Source organism: Lissotriton helveticus, chromosome 1_1 (genome assembly GCF_964261635.1).
Source record: "Lissotriton helveticus chromosome 1_1, aLisHel1.1, whole genome shotgun sequence".
Classification (NCBI taxonomy): Eukaryota; Metazoa; Chordata; class Amphibia; order Caudata; family Salamandridae; genus Lissotriton; species Lissotriton helveticus.
The window spans coordinates 327,622,945-327,636,883 of record NC_136057.1 but is presented as its reverse complement, the minus strand read 5'-3'; the positions used below and the strand labels follow the sequence as shown (position 1 = coordinate 327,636,883).

The 13,939-nt window shown below is 42.6% G+C and overlaps 1 protein-coding gene and 1 long non-coding RNA gene across 4 annotated transcripts in view; one reads left to right on the top strand and one right to left on the bottom strand.

Moving 5' to 3' along the window:
- Window positions 1–13,939, top strand: part of LOC144804246 (uncharacterized) — a 467,319-nt gene that overhangs the window by 168,090 nt on the left and 285,290 nt on the right. For all 3 annotated transcript variants that reach the window (XR_013605503.1, XR_013605504.1, XR_013605505.1), the window contains exon 4: window positions 8,475–8,564. This is a non-coding gene — a long non-coding RNA (uncharacterized LOC144804246). The remainder of the gene's footprint in view (window positions 1–8,474; window positions 8,565–13,939) is intronic.
- LOC144803926 (estradiol 17 beta-dehydrogenase 5-like) overlaps window positions 9,026–13,939 on the bottom strand; it is a 621,787-nt gene continuing 616,873 nt past the window's right edge. Inside the window, exon 10 of the mRNA XM_078671888.1 lies at window positions 9,026–9,391. Within this exon, the coding sequence (XP_078528014.1) occupies window positions 9,379–9,391 (13 nt within the window). The 3' untranslated portion in view covers window positions 9,026–9,378. The remainder of the gene's footprint in view (window positions 9,392–13,939) is intronic.

The window sequence follows — 13,939 nt, the reverse complement described above, 5'->3', positions numbered from 1 at the left end:
TCTACTATCCACATAAATACAGGTCTGTTCTCTGCAGCATGGATATTAACCCTCTGTGCTACTTTATGTTGAGCCAAACTGCCTCTAGATAAAACTCCTAATTCTCTCTCAAGCAGGAACATTAATCACAAGAGTTATCTTGACATTGTTATTGCTACCTGAAAGCTGGACCACAAGGAACACTGCGGAAGGTGTTTTTAAATCCTACATTACTGCTAAACACAGCACCTCCTCTAAGGTCAGTGCCCCCCCTCCAGGCCAGCGCCTATTGCGGCCACACCAGTCACACTGCCCTAAAGCTGGCCCTGGGTCCAAAGAGGAGTTACTAAGGGTGAAAATGTGTTGGATACATTGGGTGAAAATTATCTTTGTGTGCTCCGCAGAAAAGCTACCACGCAAAGGCCCAGATTTGCTAAGGGCTTGTGTTAGCCTTGCATCACACAAGACAATGCAGGCCCTTCAATAGGATTTACCCAGCCACGCAAAGCCACCGTGCGCGACTCTGCGTGGCTTAGTAAATCCAGAGTACTGCAAGGCAGCGCAAATCACTGCCTTGTGTTACTCTGTGTTGAGAAGGCATTCCATGGGTGAAGGAAGCATAGCCGTTCCTATGCATCCACCTATGGATTTTAACGCACTCACAGCTTTATAAGGGCAATAAACCTGGGATTGTGGCAAAATGGTACACCTTTTCAAGTGAGGCATAACGAGGAGAAATATCTTTATTTCTCCTCATTATTACCTCTAACTACCCGTGCTACATGCGGCAGCATACAAACCAAAGGAAAATGACTCAATGGACTGTTTTTGTGCAGGAAGGTGTACCTTCCTGCGCAAAACTATCCTACCTGTAATGCAGGTACCCGTGCACCATTGCGCAAGGGTGCCTACATTGGTGCTACGTAGCACACAATGCGCCAGCTCAGGGAGATAGCGGAAATGTGTCATATCCTAGTAAATATGGCGCAATTCTTTTCTCTCGATGTCACGCAAAACAGCACAGAAATTTCATTTGCTACATTACCTTGCATGACTTGTTCGTAAATCTGGCCCAAAAATGTTACGCTCAACCCGGGGTGTACTTGGATTATAGACTTTGGTCTGTAATTCACGAAACCATCATTGACCTCCAGTTAATCAGAAAAACAATTCAATTGAAATGCCATCCAACTCCAAGAGCAGACTGAGAGAAATCACTTATTAAGCAACTTTCAAATTGTCTTTATAATCTGTGATACCACAGTGAGAGCCGCCACTGAAAATGTGACCAGCTCACGTTCTTTCTTATCCTTCTTAACTTGCTGCATCCTTTCACTCGGAGAACCCTTAAACCTTCATTAATCCTCCTCACCAACAATAGTGGCAGGATTCACTAGTACATTGGGGACACTTGGGAATCTAGATTTAGGAGTGGAAACATTCACATGATATGATTTGCACCACAATGCACCACAAGCACAAAATCTATTGCATGTGTCATTAACTTTGACCTGTGTGTGTCAGAGGGACTGAGTCAATTGAGAAAATAAGTCAGCATTGGATAAACTGATAGACAAGTGTGGGCATAGAATGATGAATCTATAAGTGCATAGGTGCATGGATAGGTGAGTGAATGCGTCGATGGACGTGGTAGTGGTTAGATGGCTGAGTGACTGGGTGTTTTCATGACTGAAAGTTTAGCTGCCTAATGCATCCATTGCAGAGATCTTTGTGCAAACTGAAGGTCACAGGATAACATTTCAGCCTATCATCCTTCTGAAATTGATTCAGTGAGTACCACTGAGTTGTGAAATAACATACACCTGTTATCAGCACATGGACAACAGAAAATGGTGGAGTGCATTATCCAAGGGTGATTATTAGTGAAAGGGAAAGTGCTGCCTTATGGAGGTGGGGTAGTGTGAGGTGGAGCAACGGCAATATGTATGGAAAAGGGGCAATGCATCGGGACAGGAGGAGCATTTGGTGAGGTTAGGGCAGTGTGTATGAAAGTGTTAAGGCTTGAGTGGATGAAAGGCGAGGCTAAGAGGACCCAACCTGGGTATCACAGCTGGCTTATAAGGCAAAGAGTAAGTAAACAGAAGCTGTATCAACAAGGCTTAGCACACAACCAACCCTTACAGGGGTACATGTACCTGATTTTAATTGTTTTCTCGGTGTGTCTGAATGGACATGTCCAATGCACATGTATTATATTGTTCTGCAGATGATAATTAAAGAAGCAGTGCAGAGAGAAACCTCAGTCCCTCACCTATTGCTGCCTGAGCAAATCTTTACAGGAGTCCCTGGCCAAACAGGGGTAACAGGACACAGACTGTGTCAACCAGAGCTTTTTAATGAAGTCCTGGGGCTTAACCTTTCTCCTGATCCCAAACTGACCATCAAATTCACGTTGTGTGCCTGCTGCACTGGCCTCCGGGGAGCAAGCTGAGAGCAGCACTCCGGCATCAACAGCAACACTCCAGCCTAAGCCTAAGATCATGTTTGTCAGTGAGGTGGCCACTGCAATTCTGACAACACCAACGAGCAGTGACACTGAATTATATTTGTCCCTTTTGCAAAGTAGTACCCAGTTGTTTTAGGAAACAAAGCAAAGTGGACAGCAGTCGCAGCCAGCAATAGTAAATTTTCTTGCTGTTGGAGTAGAACAGGAGATTGAGTTTCCTTCCGAGCAAGAACATCTTCTTTTAGAGTCATTGGCTCCAAGATCTCCAGTATGTAAAAGGAAGTGTACTTCTCCAAACACCAGTTCTGATGATGATGATAGGGACATGGAGTGAACCCCAGCAGAGTCCAGGAGATAACAGGAAAGGCAAGGGAAATTAAATGTTCTTGGAAGCCTTAGACTTATGGTAAGGGAGGATGACGATGATGAGGCAGTCATTGTGGAAGGTGACACAGAGGAGTCCAACCTACTCAAGGGATGTGGCACAGGTAGCACCCTCAGCTCCAATATTTGTCAAACCCCAGCTGAGACCTGCACCAACCCCTACCTCAGTAGATGTATTCACTGCAGAGAGGCAAACAATGACATGCCTACTTACCTCTAGTTCTTCTTCATGCATTGGCAGTGGGACAGAAAAACTTCTCCTCAGTTTGGGACTTTTTTACTTTTAGCACACAGGGGGAGCAAATTGTAGTATACAGCATTTGCAACATGCATGTTCGTCAAGGTAAGCCTGGTTCATATTATGGTACTGGAGACCAAACAACGCTTATGAAAAAACACCACACAATCCAGTGGGAGAAGGACCTTAAAAAATTACTGAATATGTTTCTGGTGGTGAGGAGAGCCTGGGAACATCAGCTACAAGTCCAATCACAGTGAGAGTTGATGATGATGAAGAAAAAGCTGAGATCCTCAAGCAAAGCAGCCCTGCCCCCAGCAGTGTGCCAAGAGAATCATCCACCTCTGCGACTTCACAATGGCATACAAAGACTCAGAGTGAGATGGAGACACCACGGCACACAGTGACTTCCCCACCACAATGCCCATTGAGTCTACTACCACCATCTGATTCTTGGAAGACGCCTGCATCAGTTGCCCCAGAAAATAAGAAAATATGACTAGTATAACAGGCATGTTTAAGCAGGAGGGGCCCTACAAATGGAATAACACGTTTGTACGATGGGAAGCTAGCAAAAATGTTAGTGCTTGACCTCCTTCCTTTTTTTTTGTGGAAGGAGTAGGATTCTTAGAATTTGTGGCAGCAATCTGCCCGAAATGGAAGGTACAAAGTCACATTTTTTTGTGGGAGTTACTGTTCTAGCATTGTATCATGATGTGCTGCAGTTGGTTGAACAAGCTTTGCAGCAAAGTGTTGTTCACACTATTCACCTGACGACAGACATGTGGACCAGTTGTCAGGCGACTGATTACATGTGCATCACTGCACACTGGATCTCTTTTGTGCGGGTAAAGCATAAGATATCTGTAGGTCTTGGCCCTGAAGAAAGTTTTGAGAGCATTTGGTACCATGCAACAATGGCCATGTTTGCCATGGAGAAATCACATACTGCTGTAAATATCTTGGATGAATTTAGAGCAAGGTGTATGAATGGCTGTAACCCAGAGGTCTCAGAATTGGATTTGTTGCCACGGACAATGGCAGTAACATAGTCAAGGCCATGTCAAACGGTGGCTATTTCAGAGTCCTGTATTTGGTCAATTGCACCAACCTGGTGGTGCAAGAGTTTCTCAAAAAGAAGACCATGCCAAAAACATAGGGCCCAATTCACAGAACGAACTTAAGAATCAATCCTAAACTTACTACTATTTTGGTATTCACAGAATGCACTTACTACTTTTGGCATTCACAGAATGCACTTACTACTTTTGGTATTCACAGAATGAACTTACTACTTTTGGTATTCACAGAAGTTAGGATTTTGTCTTAAGTTTGTCTTAAGACAAACTAAGGACAGACTTAAGACAAACTTAAGTTAGGACTTTGTCTTAAGTCTGTCTTAAGTTTGTCTTAAGTCTGTCTTAAGTCTGTCTTAAGTTTGTCTTAAGACAAACTTAATACAAAATCCTAACTTCTGTGAATACCAAAAGTAGTAAGTTCATTCTGTGAATGCCAAAAGTAGTAAGTGCATGCTGTGAATACCAAAATAGTAGTAAGTTTAGGATTGAGTCCTAAGCTCATTCTGTGAATCAGGCCCACACTGACAATCTGCAGAAGAATCTGAACTCATTTCAGCCATTCTTTTAAAGCCCGGAAGCAGTTGCAGATTATTCAGCATATTAATAGAGAACCAGTTAAAGCTCTTTTACAAGAGGTGCCAACATGTTGGAACTTGACGTATTACATGTTGCAATGTGTCTTTGAGCAGTACAAACAGATCAATGACTATGTCATTCAAAGAGGAGATGATGCAGTTGGAGTTGGGAAATCTATGTCATGGATGTGGACAAATGGGGCCTGGTCAAATGCCTGACACAGATGCTACTTCCTTTTGAGGTTTTCACACAGAAAGTTAGCAAGGAAGACTGTACGATGGGCCTAGCTATCCCGTTGTTGCATCTGCTGCAGAATGAAAAAACAGAAGCGCATGCCTTGGTCGAGAGCTTATTCTTTCCCTTGGCTTGTAATGGAAGGCTGTACAATTACATCATCTCAGTACATCTATGTCACACTACTTGATCCACTGTACAACAAAATGCTGCCCATTTTCATTTTTTTTCCGAATGGGATGCTTCAAAATACAAGAGGTGGATTGTTGAGCAAGCGGGAGACTTGAAAGAATACTGGCTGGAACCTGGCATCCCATCTCAAAGTTCTGGGGTTCCACCTTCAACTTCCAGAGAGGGCAGTTTTGTCTCACAACAGCCAACAACACCCTCAATCAGAACACTGGCAACAACAGCAACAGAAGGACCAAACCCAACCTATGCATTGTATTGGTTTAAATCTGCAGGGCTTAAGTCCAGTGCAGTGGCAATGACAAAAGACGTTGAGCTAACGGCGGCACCAATGACCATCCACAGAAGACTTCCGGGTTATACGTTGGAGCAGGGAGGCCGAGAAAGATCAAGGAGTTACTGAGGTCTAAATGGAAGAATAGACTAACACTAATCAAAAGAGCCTTACCAATAGACTGCATCAATAGGACCTTAATCGCGCCGAAAACCCACTTGACTATCTATAGACTCTAAGACGGTTGCTCCAACGTAAAGAAATCAGTGAGAACTCACAAATTAAGGCATAGACTTCAACATTACCATTGAAGTGACCCATTGAAGTGGACCAAGGACTACGAAAGTGATAAGACATAGTCTACTAGATTGAATAAGATTTTAATAAAGAAACTATAACGTCCTGATGAAGGTGAAAACGACTGTACACCGAAACGCCACGTCAACTGTTTTTTAAATCCTTGTTTTGATTTTATTAAAGTGTTTTTTAAATTTTGTACTAGATTGTAACCATTAGGGAGGCCCCAGGCACATGATTCATTTTTATGAATAAAAAGTTTTAAACATATTTTCTAGATGTGATTGCAATATGTGTAGTGACCCTAAGAATGATTCTTATGATTTCTTGTTTTGTTTAAATGTTGGCTAGCCTGGTCTAATCTATAGCAGGTGATCCTTCTGTTAGTCATACAAAAATACTTCTATGCAACATAACTTGACAGGGACTCGGTCTTTTTAAGCCATCCACAGAATGTTCCAGGAGAATCTTGATAATCCAGAATAAGTCTATGTGAATCAAAACCCATTGATGTATTGGTATGGAAGACACCCCAATGGCCAGAGCTCAGCAGGCTGGCAATAGAGTATCTGGCTTGTCCTGTAACAAGTGTGTCTGCTGAGCGTGTGTTCAGTGCAGCTGGTGTGGTTGTTACAGTGAGAAGGACCAGTCTCTTGCCTTAAAACATGGCGTGATCAACTATGATCAAAATGAATCAACATTTCATACCACACATTTACACTGTTCCTGAAACAGCACAGGAGGAGGAGGAGGATTGGTCAGAATCAAGTGTGTTAGCCGACCAACTTCTTAGTGAACCACCTGAGTTTGAGGAAGAACTCTACTTCCTGGACTGAGTTTGCCAGTGCCTCCATTGAACTTTTTAATTATTTCTTGTTCAACTTCTATATTTGTGAAATAAAGTAGCTAGTGCAACATTATTATTTTTGTGACAGATTTTGCTGCTTCACCATTTTAAGTCACATATATTGCCGGATTGCAGTTGGACTAGTGTGCATTGAAGAAACCTCCCCAATTCCTTCATGACATTGAAGACAATGCCTGTCTCTCTTGCATGCCTATCCTTTTTTGAATTACTTAGCAGTAGCAGGGCTGCCCTAGAAGAATGTTGATTTAAAAGAGTGCTAATACCAAATTCCAATATGTTGTCTGTGTCAAAGATGAATTGTGTACCTACTACCTAACCTACCCGTGATTTGATTGGAAGAGGTAACTACAACGAATGCTATGGTGATTGAGGGAGTGTGATAGTGATAATTGATGATTCATGTGGCAGAAGACAGTAAGGGAGAGTGCTGAACTGTGATTTGGGAACATGCTTGGGATGATTTGCAATGTTTGAGGACTGAATGATGGGCGATCATTTTTTCTCTGTAGGTGATTGGCCCTTTCACACCTTGCCAGATTTACTTGCTGGGTCCTATCCTTTTATCTGGTTCTTCAGAGACCAGAGCAGTCACCTTAGTTAGCAAACAAAAACCTATGCAAAATACTGCAATTGTGTTTCTCTACTTGTAATTTAACAGCAGTGTACTACATGCCTATCTTGATCAGGTCATGACTGGTCTGGGATGGAGCTACTTGGAGTCAGGAGGAGGATGGAACAACTCAGGGTGGGAGACACAGAACTACCTCATCAACAGCTAGAAGCCAGTAGTTATTGACTTCAAGGGGACACCATGAGTCTGAGGCCTAATTCTCAGCTTTGTGAAATGCTGCTGTGAGTGGCAAAGATGAAACTCTGAGGCCCCTCTTCTTTTTTTTGCTCTGCCGCTGAGTCTTCTTGATATACTCTTCATGAGGTTTACCTTCCCTCGGTCCTTCTCCTTGACTCTAAAATATAGTTTCTGTTTTACAATCTGTAGATCTCCTAGTCTCCTGCATGTATGAAAAGTGAAAGTTGAGCTAAACACTCCTACTTACCTACTGGACCAGTTGAGACAGGCACCAAAGAGTAATGGGCATTCATGAGGAGAATGCATGTGCATTCCCTAATTTTGCAATACAGTATACTTTTTCTTTTAAGATTCATATTTGGAGAACTGGGTGGGTGGGCTCTCGCCCAACCTAGGAGACAGAACATTTATATCTGATAACTTGGTTCTCGTGGCCAGAAGGACAACTTAAAATGCATTTAAGTGTACTGTGTCATACTCTTTCCTTTGTTTCCTTCCACAACAGATTGATAAGGAATGATGTGCTGCTCATTGCCCAGATGAATGTTATCCTTGTGTAGTGTTTGTCTTTGTCAAACCTGTCCCCATAACCACTTTAACATCCATTCATTAAACCTCTTCTACCGTACTGCGTGATTTATTGAGATGTGGCTTATATTACACCATCAATGGATCATGCACATGGTGGGGCGGATGTGGTGAAAGCAACAACAACTCATTGCAGGATTTTCTAAGCAATAGCCCACACTGTCCCACTTTGCCCACCCATGCATAAAAGTGATCGATAGTTTAGATATAGAATGATTAACATCAGTCGTCAGCATCATCATTCAGGCCTTGTGTTGCATAACTGTAAACTCCTAACCTAAGCTTGGCCACTCCAGACTTTGAGTCCATTTCTAAGACTCGAGAATTTTATAACTATTAATAGATCCCCATTGCTCACGTTCCTACTATTGCTTTTTTTTGGTATTTTTTCACTTTCAGAAATTCTTGTTGAGTCATCATGTAGTAGTCTGTTCTCAATTCTTTGTAAAGCTTTGATATAACCCACTAACTCAGTGTTTTGATTTCCATTTAGTTGCCTTCGATGGATAATCCTTCTGATTAATCCTACAGTTGGAGCTCACCTCTATGAAAGTGTGACCTAGCTTGTGAAGTACATATTCAGGTAAGACAACTATGGAGTGGAGTGAACTAGTAAAGATAGTAAGTAAGTAAATAACTGCTAATGCAAGAATCATTTATCTAGGTTGCTGTAGACAATATAGGCCATGGCAGCATCCTCCCAGTGGTTAAGATAGTTAGAGAGGTATAACTCTATAACTAAGCTCTGTAATATACAATTACACACACATAAACAGGCTGTGTAAAAACTAAAGGCGGCAGTGCAAAGTAAAAGTAAAACAAACTACTTCAGGTTAAAATTTCAATAAAATATCATACGTTTCCTCTTTATTTTTTTACAAAGAAACCCACTCTCTCCACCCACACCAGGACCACCCCTCCCAAAACAAACTGACCCAGCCACCAATGTTCAAAAATCTGAAATGTTCAACGAATAAAATAATCTGGTTCCAGTTCCCTTTCCACCCTCTCTACCCACAACAAGTCCCTCCCACCTAAAGAAAGGACTAGAAGATGGCATTGTTCTATTGGGTCTGGAGCTGGTCCAGGCTCTGCTCCATCCTTACAAGCCAGCTCTCCATAGTCTCCAGTGGCTGCAAGATGCACCACAGTAATGGCCTGGCAGAGCAGCAGGGGGCAGCAGAAGTTGTGGTCAGCTAGCGGCGACGCCGGCAATGGGATGGCTGGGAGGCTGAATGTGACCCGCTACACTGGGGCCCAGCTGAGACTGAAAGGCAGCTATTTCTGCCTCTTCTTCCTCCAGGACCACCAGCCACAGGTATTTCTGCTGAATACGGTCCAGCCTCTGCCAACGCAGGCAGGCCGCTATCTCCTACCTGGTGCGTGGTACGGGTAGACTAGCAGGAGTAGCTGTATTGAGAAAAACAAAAAAAGACAAATTGTAAATAATGTGTGACACAGTAGCAGTAAATTACTGGTCTCCTAGGTCCATTGGAGTTCGATTTGATTATGATTAGGAGAGTCACAAGTTAAAATTGTATGCTTTACCAACACTTGCCTCGCATAAAAATCACTGACTGTGTGGCAGAAATGTATTAGGCAGAATAAGGCTAAAACCTAATTTAAAAAACTCTGATTTGACTTTTTTTCTTGACACTTTGAGAGGAAAAATAAATTACCTCTCATTAATGAGTAAGGCATTATGCACTATAGAGTCAAGTTGCGAGCTATGCTAAATTAATGGAGCCATGCTCATTGCTAGTTAGCACTTCAAGTATTTTGCTACTGTCTGCAGCTGGGGCAGCTGTTGTTGACAATTATCTATTTTTAATTCCAATGGCCCTTCTCTTCTCCAAATTCCTTTCTCTTTCTACCCTGACCCCAAAGAGCCAGATGAATACTAAATAAGATACTACATAACACACCTCACATATGAAAAAAACAGATATTATCCTGCCTGCTGTAAGTAGACATTGGGGAAAATGATGCACTGCACTACAGGGAAAGGAATGAGCTATATAGATTGTATTTGGACCGTTTGTCACAAAGGATCCCATATACCAAAGTTGACATCAAATAATGCACTTACACCAAGTTTATTCACTAGCCTCACCCACCGCCACATATTATTTCCAACAAATTCATTAACTGGGCAATAAGGAAAGGAAACTTTACTTACTCTACTTCAAGGTAGGGTGTAGGGATTAGGCGGATATGGTAGAGCTTTTGATATAGAATAGAGTGGTTGCAACACTGTTCATCAATGTATCATCTTTAGCTCATTCAGTCTCTATACTAGTCAACGGAAGTCGAAAGGGAAAAATTTGAGCTGATGTAAAATATATCTGTTATGCGAAACCATGAAATATATTTTGGAATTAATAAAGATAGACAAGGTACCCCCTAGTTTAATTTCAGGTCAAAGAGGAGGGGGAGAGAATCAAGCAAAAACTATGAAAGACCTCAGGCTGACCTACATTTCTTTCAAGAATAGCCTGTGGCTTATATACACCCCACAAGAAAGAAGCTATTCCTTTCTATAATGAAATCATTTAGAAATGGCAATTTTTATTGAAAAGACATTGTTTTTAAAAATTATTTTTCATTTAAAAAGTGATAATTCATTCATGAAAGTACTAAATTCACAAATCACAAAATCACATAATGAAACTAATTCAAAAGAATTTTGACATAAATATACACAGTTTAGTCAAAGACAAGTCAATTCATTGTAGTTACCGTACCCTAGCATACTCATACATGAACTGCAACATACAGACTCCATATCATACCAATCATTCAACCTAACATGCATAATGTGAATTAAAAGTACAATTTGACAACACAGTGGGTATTCAACAGTGAAAAAGATCAGTTAATCATTTCATTTGTAACATAGCGACATTTCATCAATTACAACAGTGTATAGAATTAACTGTATCATTTCATTGTTGTATGCAAACGTCACAACTGTCTCTTTTTCTATATGTCTCACCATGACTCGTCCATGACTAGGGCCACTGTCTCGTGAATCCAACTGTTGGGATGTTCTTTGGCTTGAAAAATGCACCTGCCACTTTAAAAGTTTGGTGGACAAAGTCCTTGCTGGATTGGAATCCTTTAGTGCAGTATATCTAGATGATACTACTATAATTAACTCCACTTGGAAGGATCATCTGATCTACCTAAGGAAAGTACTAGATGCTCTGAGAAGTGCAGGCCTTACTATCAGGGCAAGCAAGTGCCAGATATAGTAGGGAAAGGTTGTATACTTGGGTCACCTTGTTGGTGGAGGCCAAGTTTAACCATTACAGCCCAAGATCCAGACCATTCTGGGCTAGGTGGCTCTAACTACCCAGACTCTAGTCAGGGCCTTCCTTGGCTTGACCAGGTATTATAGGAAGCTTGTGAGGGATGATGGCACCATTGTGGCACACCTTACAGAACTGACCTCCAAAAGAATATCTAAAAAGGTGAACTGGACAGTGAGCTGTCAAAAGGCAAGGAAGCAATGTGCTCTGCACCTTTTCTGAAAGCTCCAGATTATACCAGGCAATTCATTGTGCAGACTGATGCCTCTGAAAATGGGATAGGAGCGGTTCTATCCCAAATAAATGACTATGGTCAAGACCAGCCAATGGCTTTCATTAGTAAACTAGGGAACAACGTTGGAGTGTCATTGAGAGGGAAGCTTTTGATGTCACTTCCTTACTCAAACCGACCCCAGGCCTCTCAGATGGCTAATGCAAATGAAAGGGGAAAACTGCTAACATGCTCCATATCCTTACAGGGAATGGACTTTAAAGTGGAACACAAACCTGGGACTGCCCATATCAATGCAGATTGCCTTTTCAGCTCCTTCCACTTAGATGATGAAGAAACTATAAGGGAAGGTTAGTCTAATCCTCTTTCGTTTGGGGAGCATGTAGGAAAGGGCCTCTTTTGCACATGGTTAGTCCCCACTTTTTTTCTTGGAAAATGATGTAATTTCCACTGGAAGTGCCAAGGGACCCTGCCAACCAGGTCTCTTTTGCCAGATCTCCTTCCTTAAACCTTACCTTTTGTTTCCACAATTGGCTCCCCTTTAGCCCCTAGTAAAATGTACCCCTGGTACCAAGGGCTTGTGGTTAAGCAGGATCCCTAAGGGCTGCAGCATGAATTGTTCCACCCTAAGGGACCCTCACCTAGCACATGCACACTCCCACTACAGCCAGCATGTCTTGGTGCAGGAAAAACTGAAGAGTCGACATGGCACACATCCTGTGTGCCATGCCCACAGACACTGCATTAGCTATAGGTAGGACACCCCTCTAACAGTCGTTAGCCCTAAGGAATGGTCCACTATATATCCTATGAGGGCATATCTGCATGAACAGATATGCCCCTGAAATATTCATGTTAATTCCTGGATCTTGTAAGTGACCAGGGAAGCTATAGTAAGTACATGGGCTGGACAATCATCATTTTAAGTTTCCCAGATCCATGATGGTTTCACTGAAATATGGGGTGTTTGATAACAAACATTTCAGCATATTAAACCTGCATTGATTCACAATAGTGGACCTATTCCAGAGTGGGCACTTCTATTCATGCACGGAGGATAATCGCTTTATAGATGCCCCGTTGATGGATCAATTTATACTTCGGAGTCTCCAGTGCACGCTTGGGGCCCAAATCCCCAGCTACCACCTCGAACCCTCAGATTTCTCACCTCTAACACTACTCATTAAGGACACTGATGGGGATCATCTAATGTCCAAAATGTATAAAGCAACTAAAGCCCTGTTGCCTATGGGTGATGCAGGTGTGCAAGCTGCATGGGAGCGTGACCTTGTCATCCTGAAGTTTGCATGTCGATTTGTGGCGATAGCACTGTTGCTCGCTAAAAGAAAACTGGCTATCAAATGGGGTAGTAAGCACCCACCAACTGTAAAGGCATGGCTGCACAGCTTGACGTACTCTGATACAAACAGCGACTTATGTGCACAACTGCAGCCACCAACAGAATGACCACACAATAATTGGCAACCACTTGGAGTATATCTGCAGGAACTCCAGGGCATAGCAGATTCCCAACCTGTACATGTCACTCCCTCACAAAGTCCTGGGTAGACCTCAGCACAGCCTCCATCGCTTAATATGATCCATCATTGATAGAAATGTAAGGCCTGGTTTTACACACCACAGTAGCATACCAGATGCAGATGCTGGGATACTAACGCATTGTAGGTAGTAACGTGCTGTATGGGATGTACCTTTATATATTGTGCTTGTACGGTACTTTACTTGTTTGAAAATATAAATATATATTTTTTTAAACCTACACTGATTCCAGTGTCAGAATTACAAAAGAAAGTGCACACACAGAACCCCTTAGAGGGGTCCCCTGAAACCTACAAATCCTTAGTGTGGTCACCCAATGGCCTGAGCCAGCGGGCTACCACCAGACAGTGTTGTGACCTCATGGGAAGAGTGCCTGCACACTTTGAGGCCGAGAACAATGCCTTTCCTGGATGGTCAGGAAGAGGCACCCATGGCGGGAGCTTCAAAAGCCTTGCCGCTTTTGTAATGTGACCCAGCCTCTCCTGAAGGAGGAAAAGGTCGCCTTCCTGTCCTCGCCCTCGTTTTGGCACGAGGACAGGCGGGAAAACATTGAAAGGATAGGAGGTGTGCCCTCCCCCCTGCCAACCCCACTCCTCAGTTGCTGGAGGCGAGGTAAAGTACACTTTTCAGTGCCCACCATCTTGAACATGGTGGGATTCCTCAAAACAGGATCAGAGATATGACCACCCCCACCTGGGATGAGCATTAAGATGATATGGTCACCCTTAAGATAAGTAGCCCATTTGTTACTACCTGGCACTCCCTTTAAACACCCCTAAATGTAATATTTAGGTGGCCCTCCTGAGCCCTGAATTTCAGTTCCTGATGACCTAGGAAGAGCCAGACACTATAGAG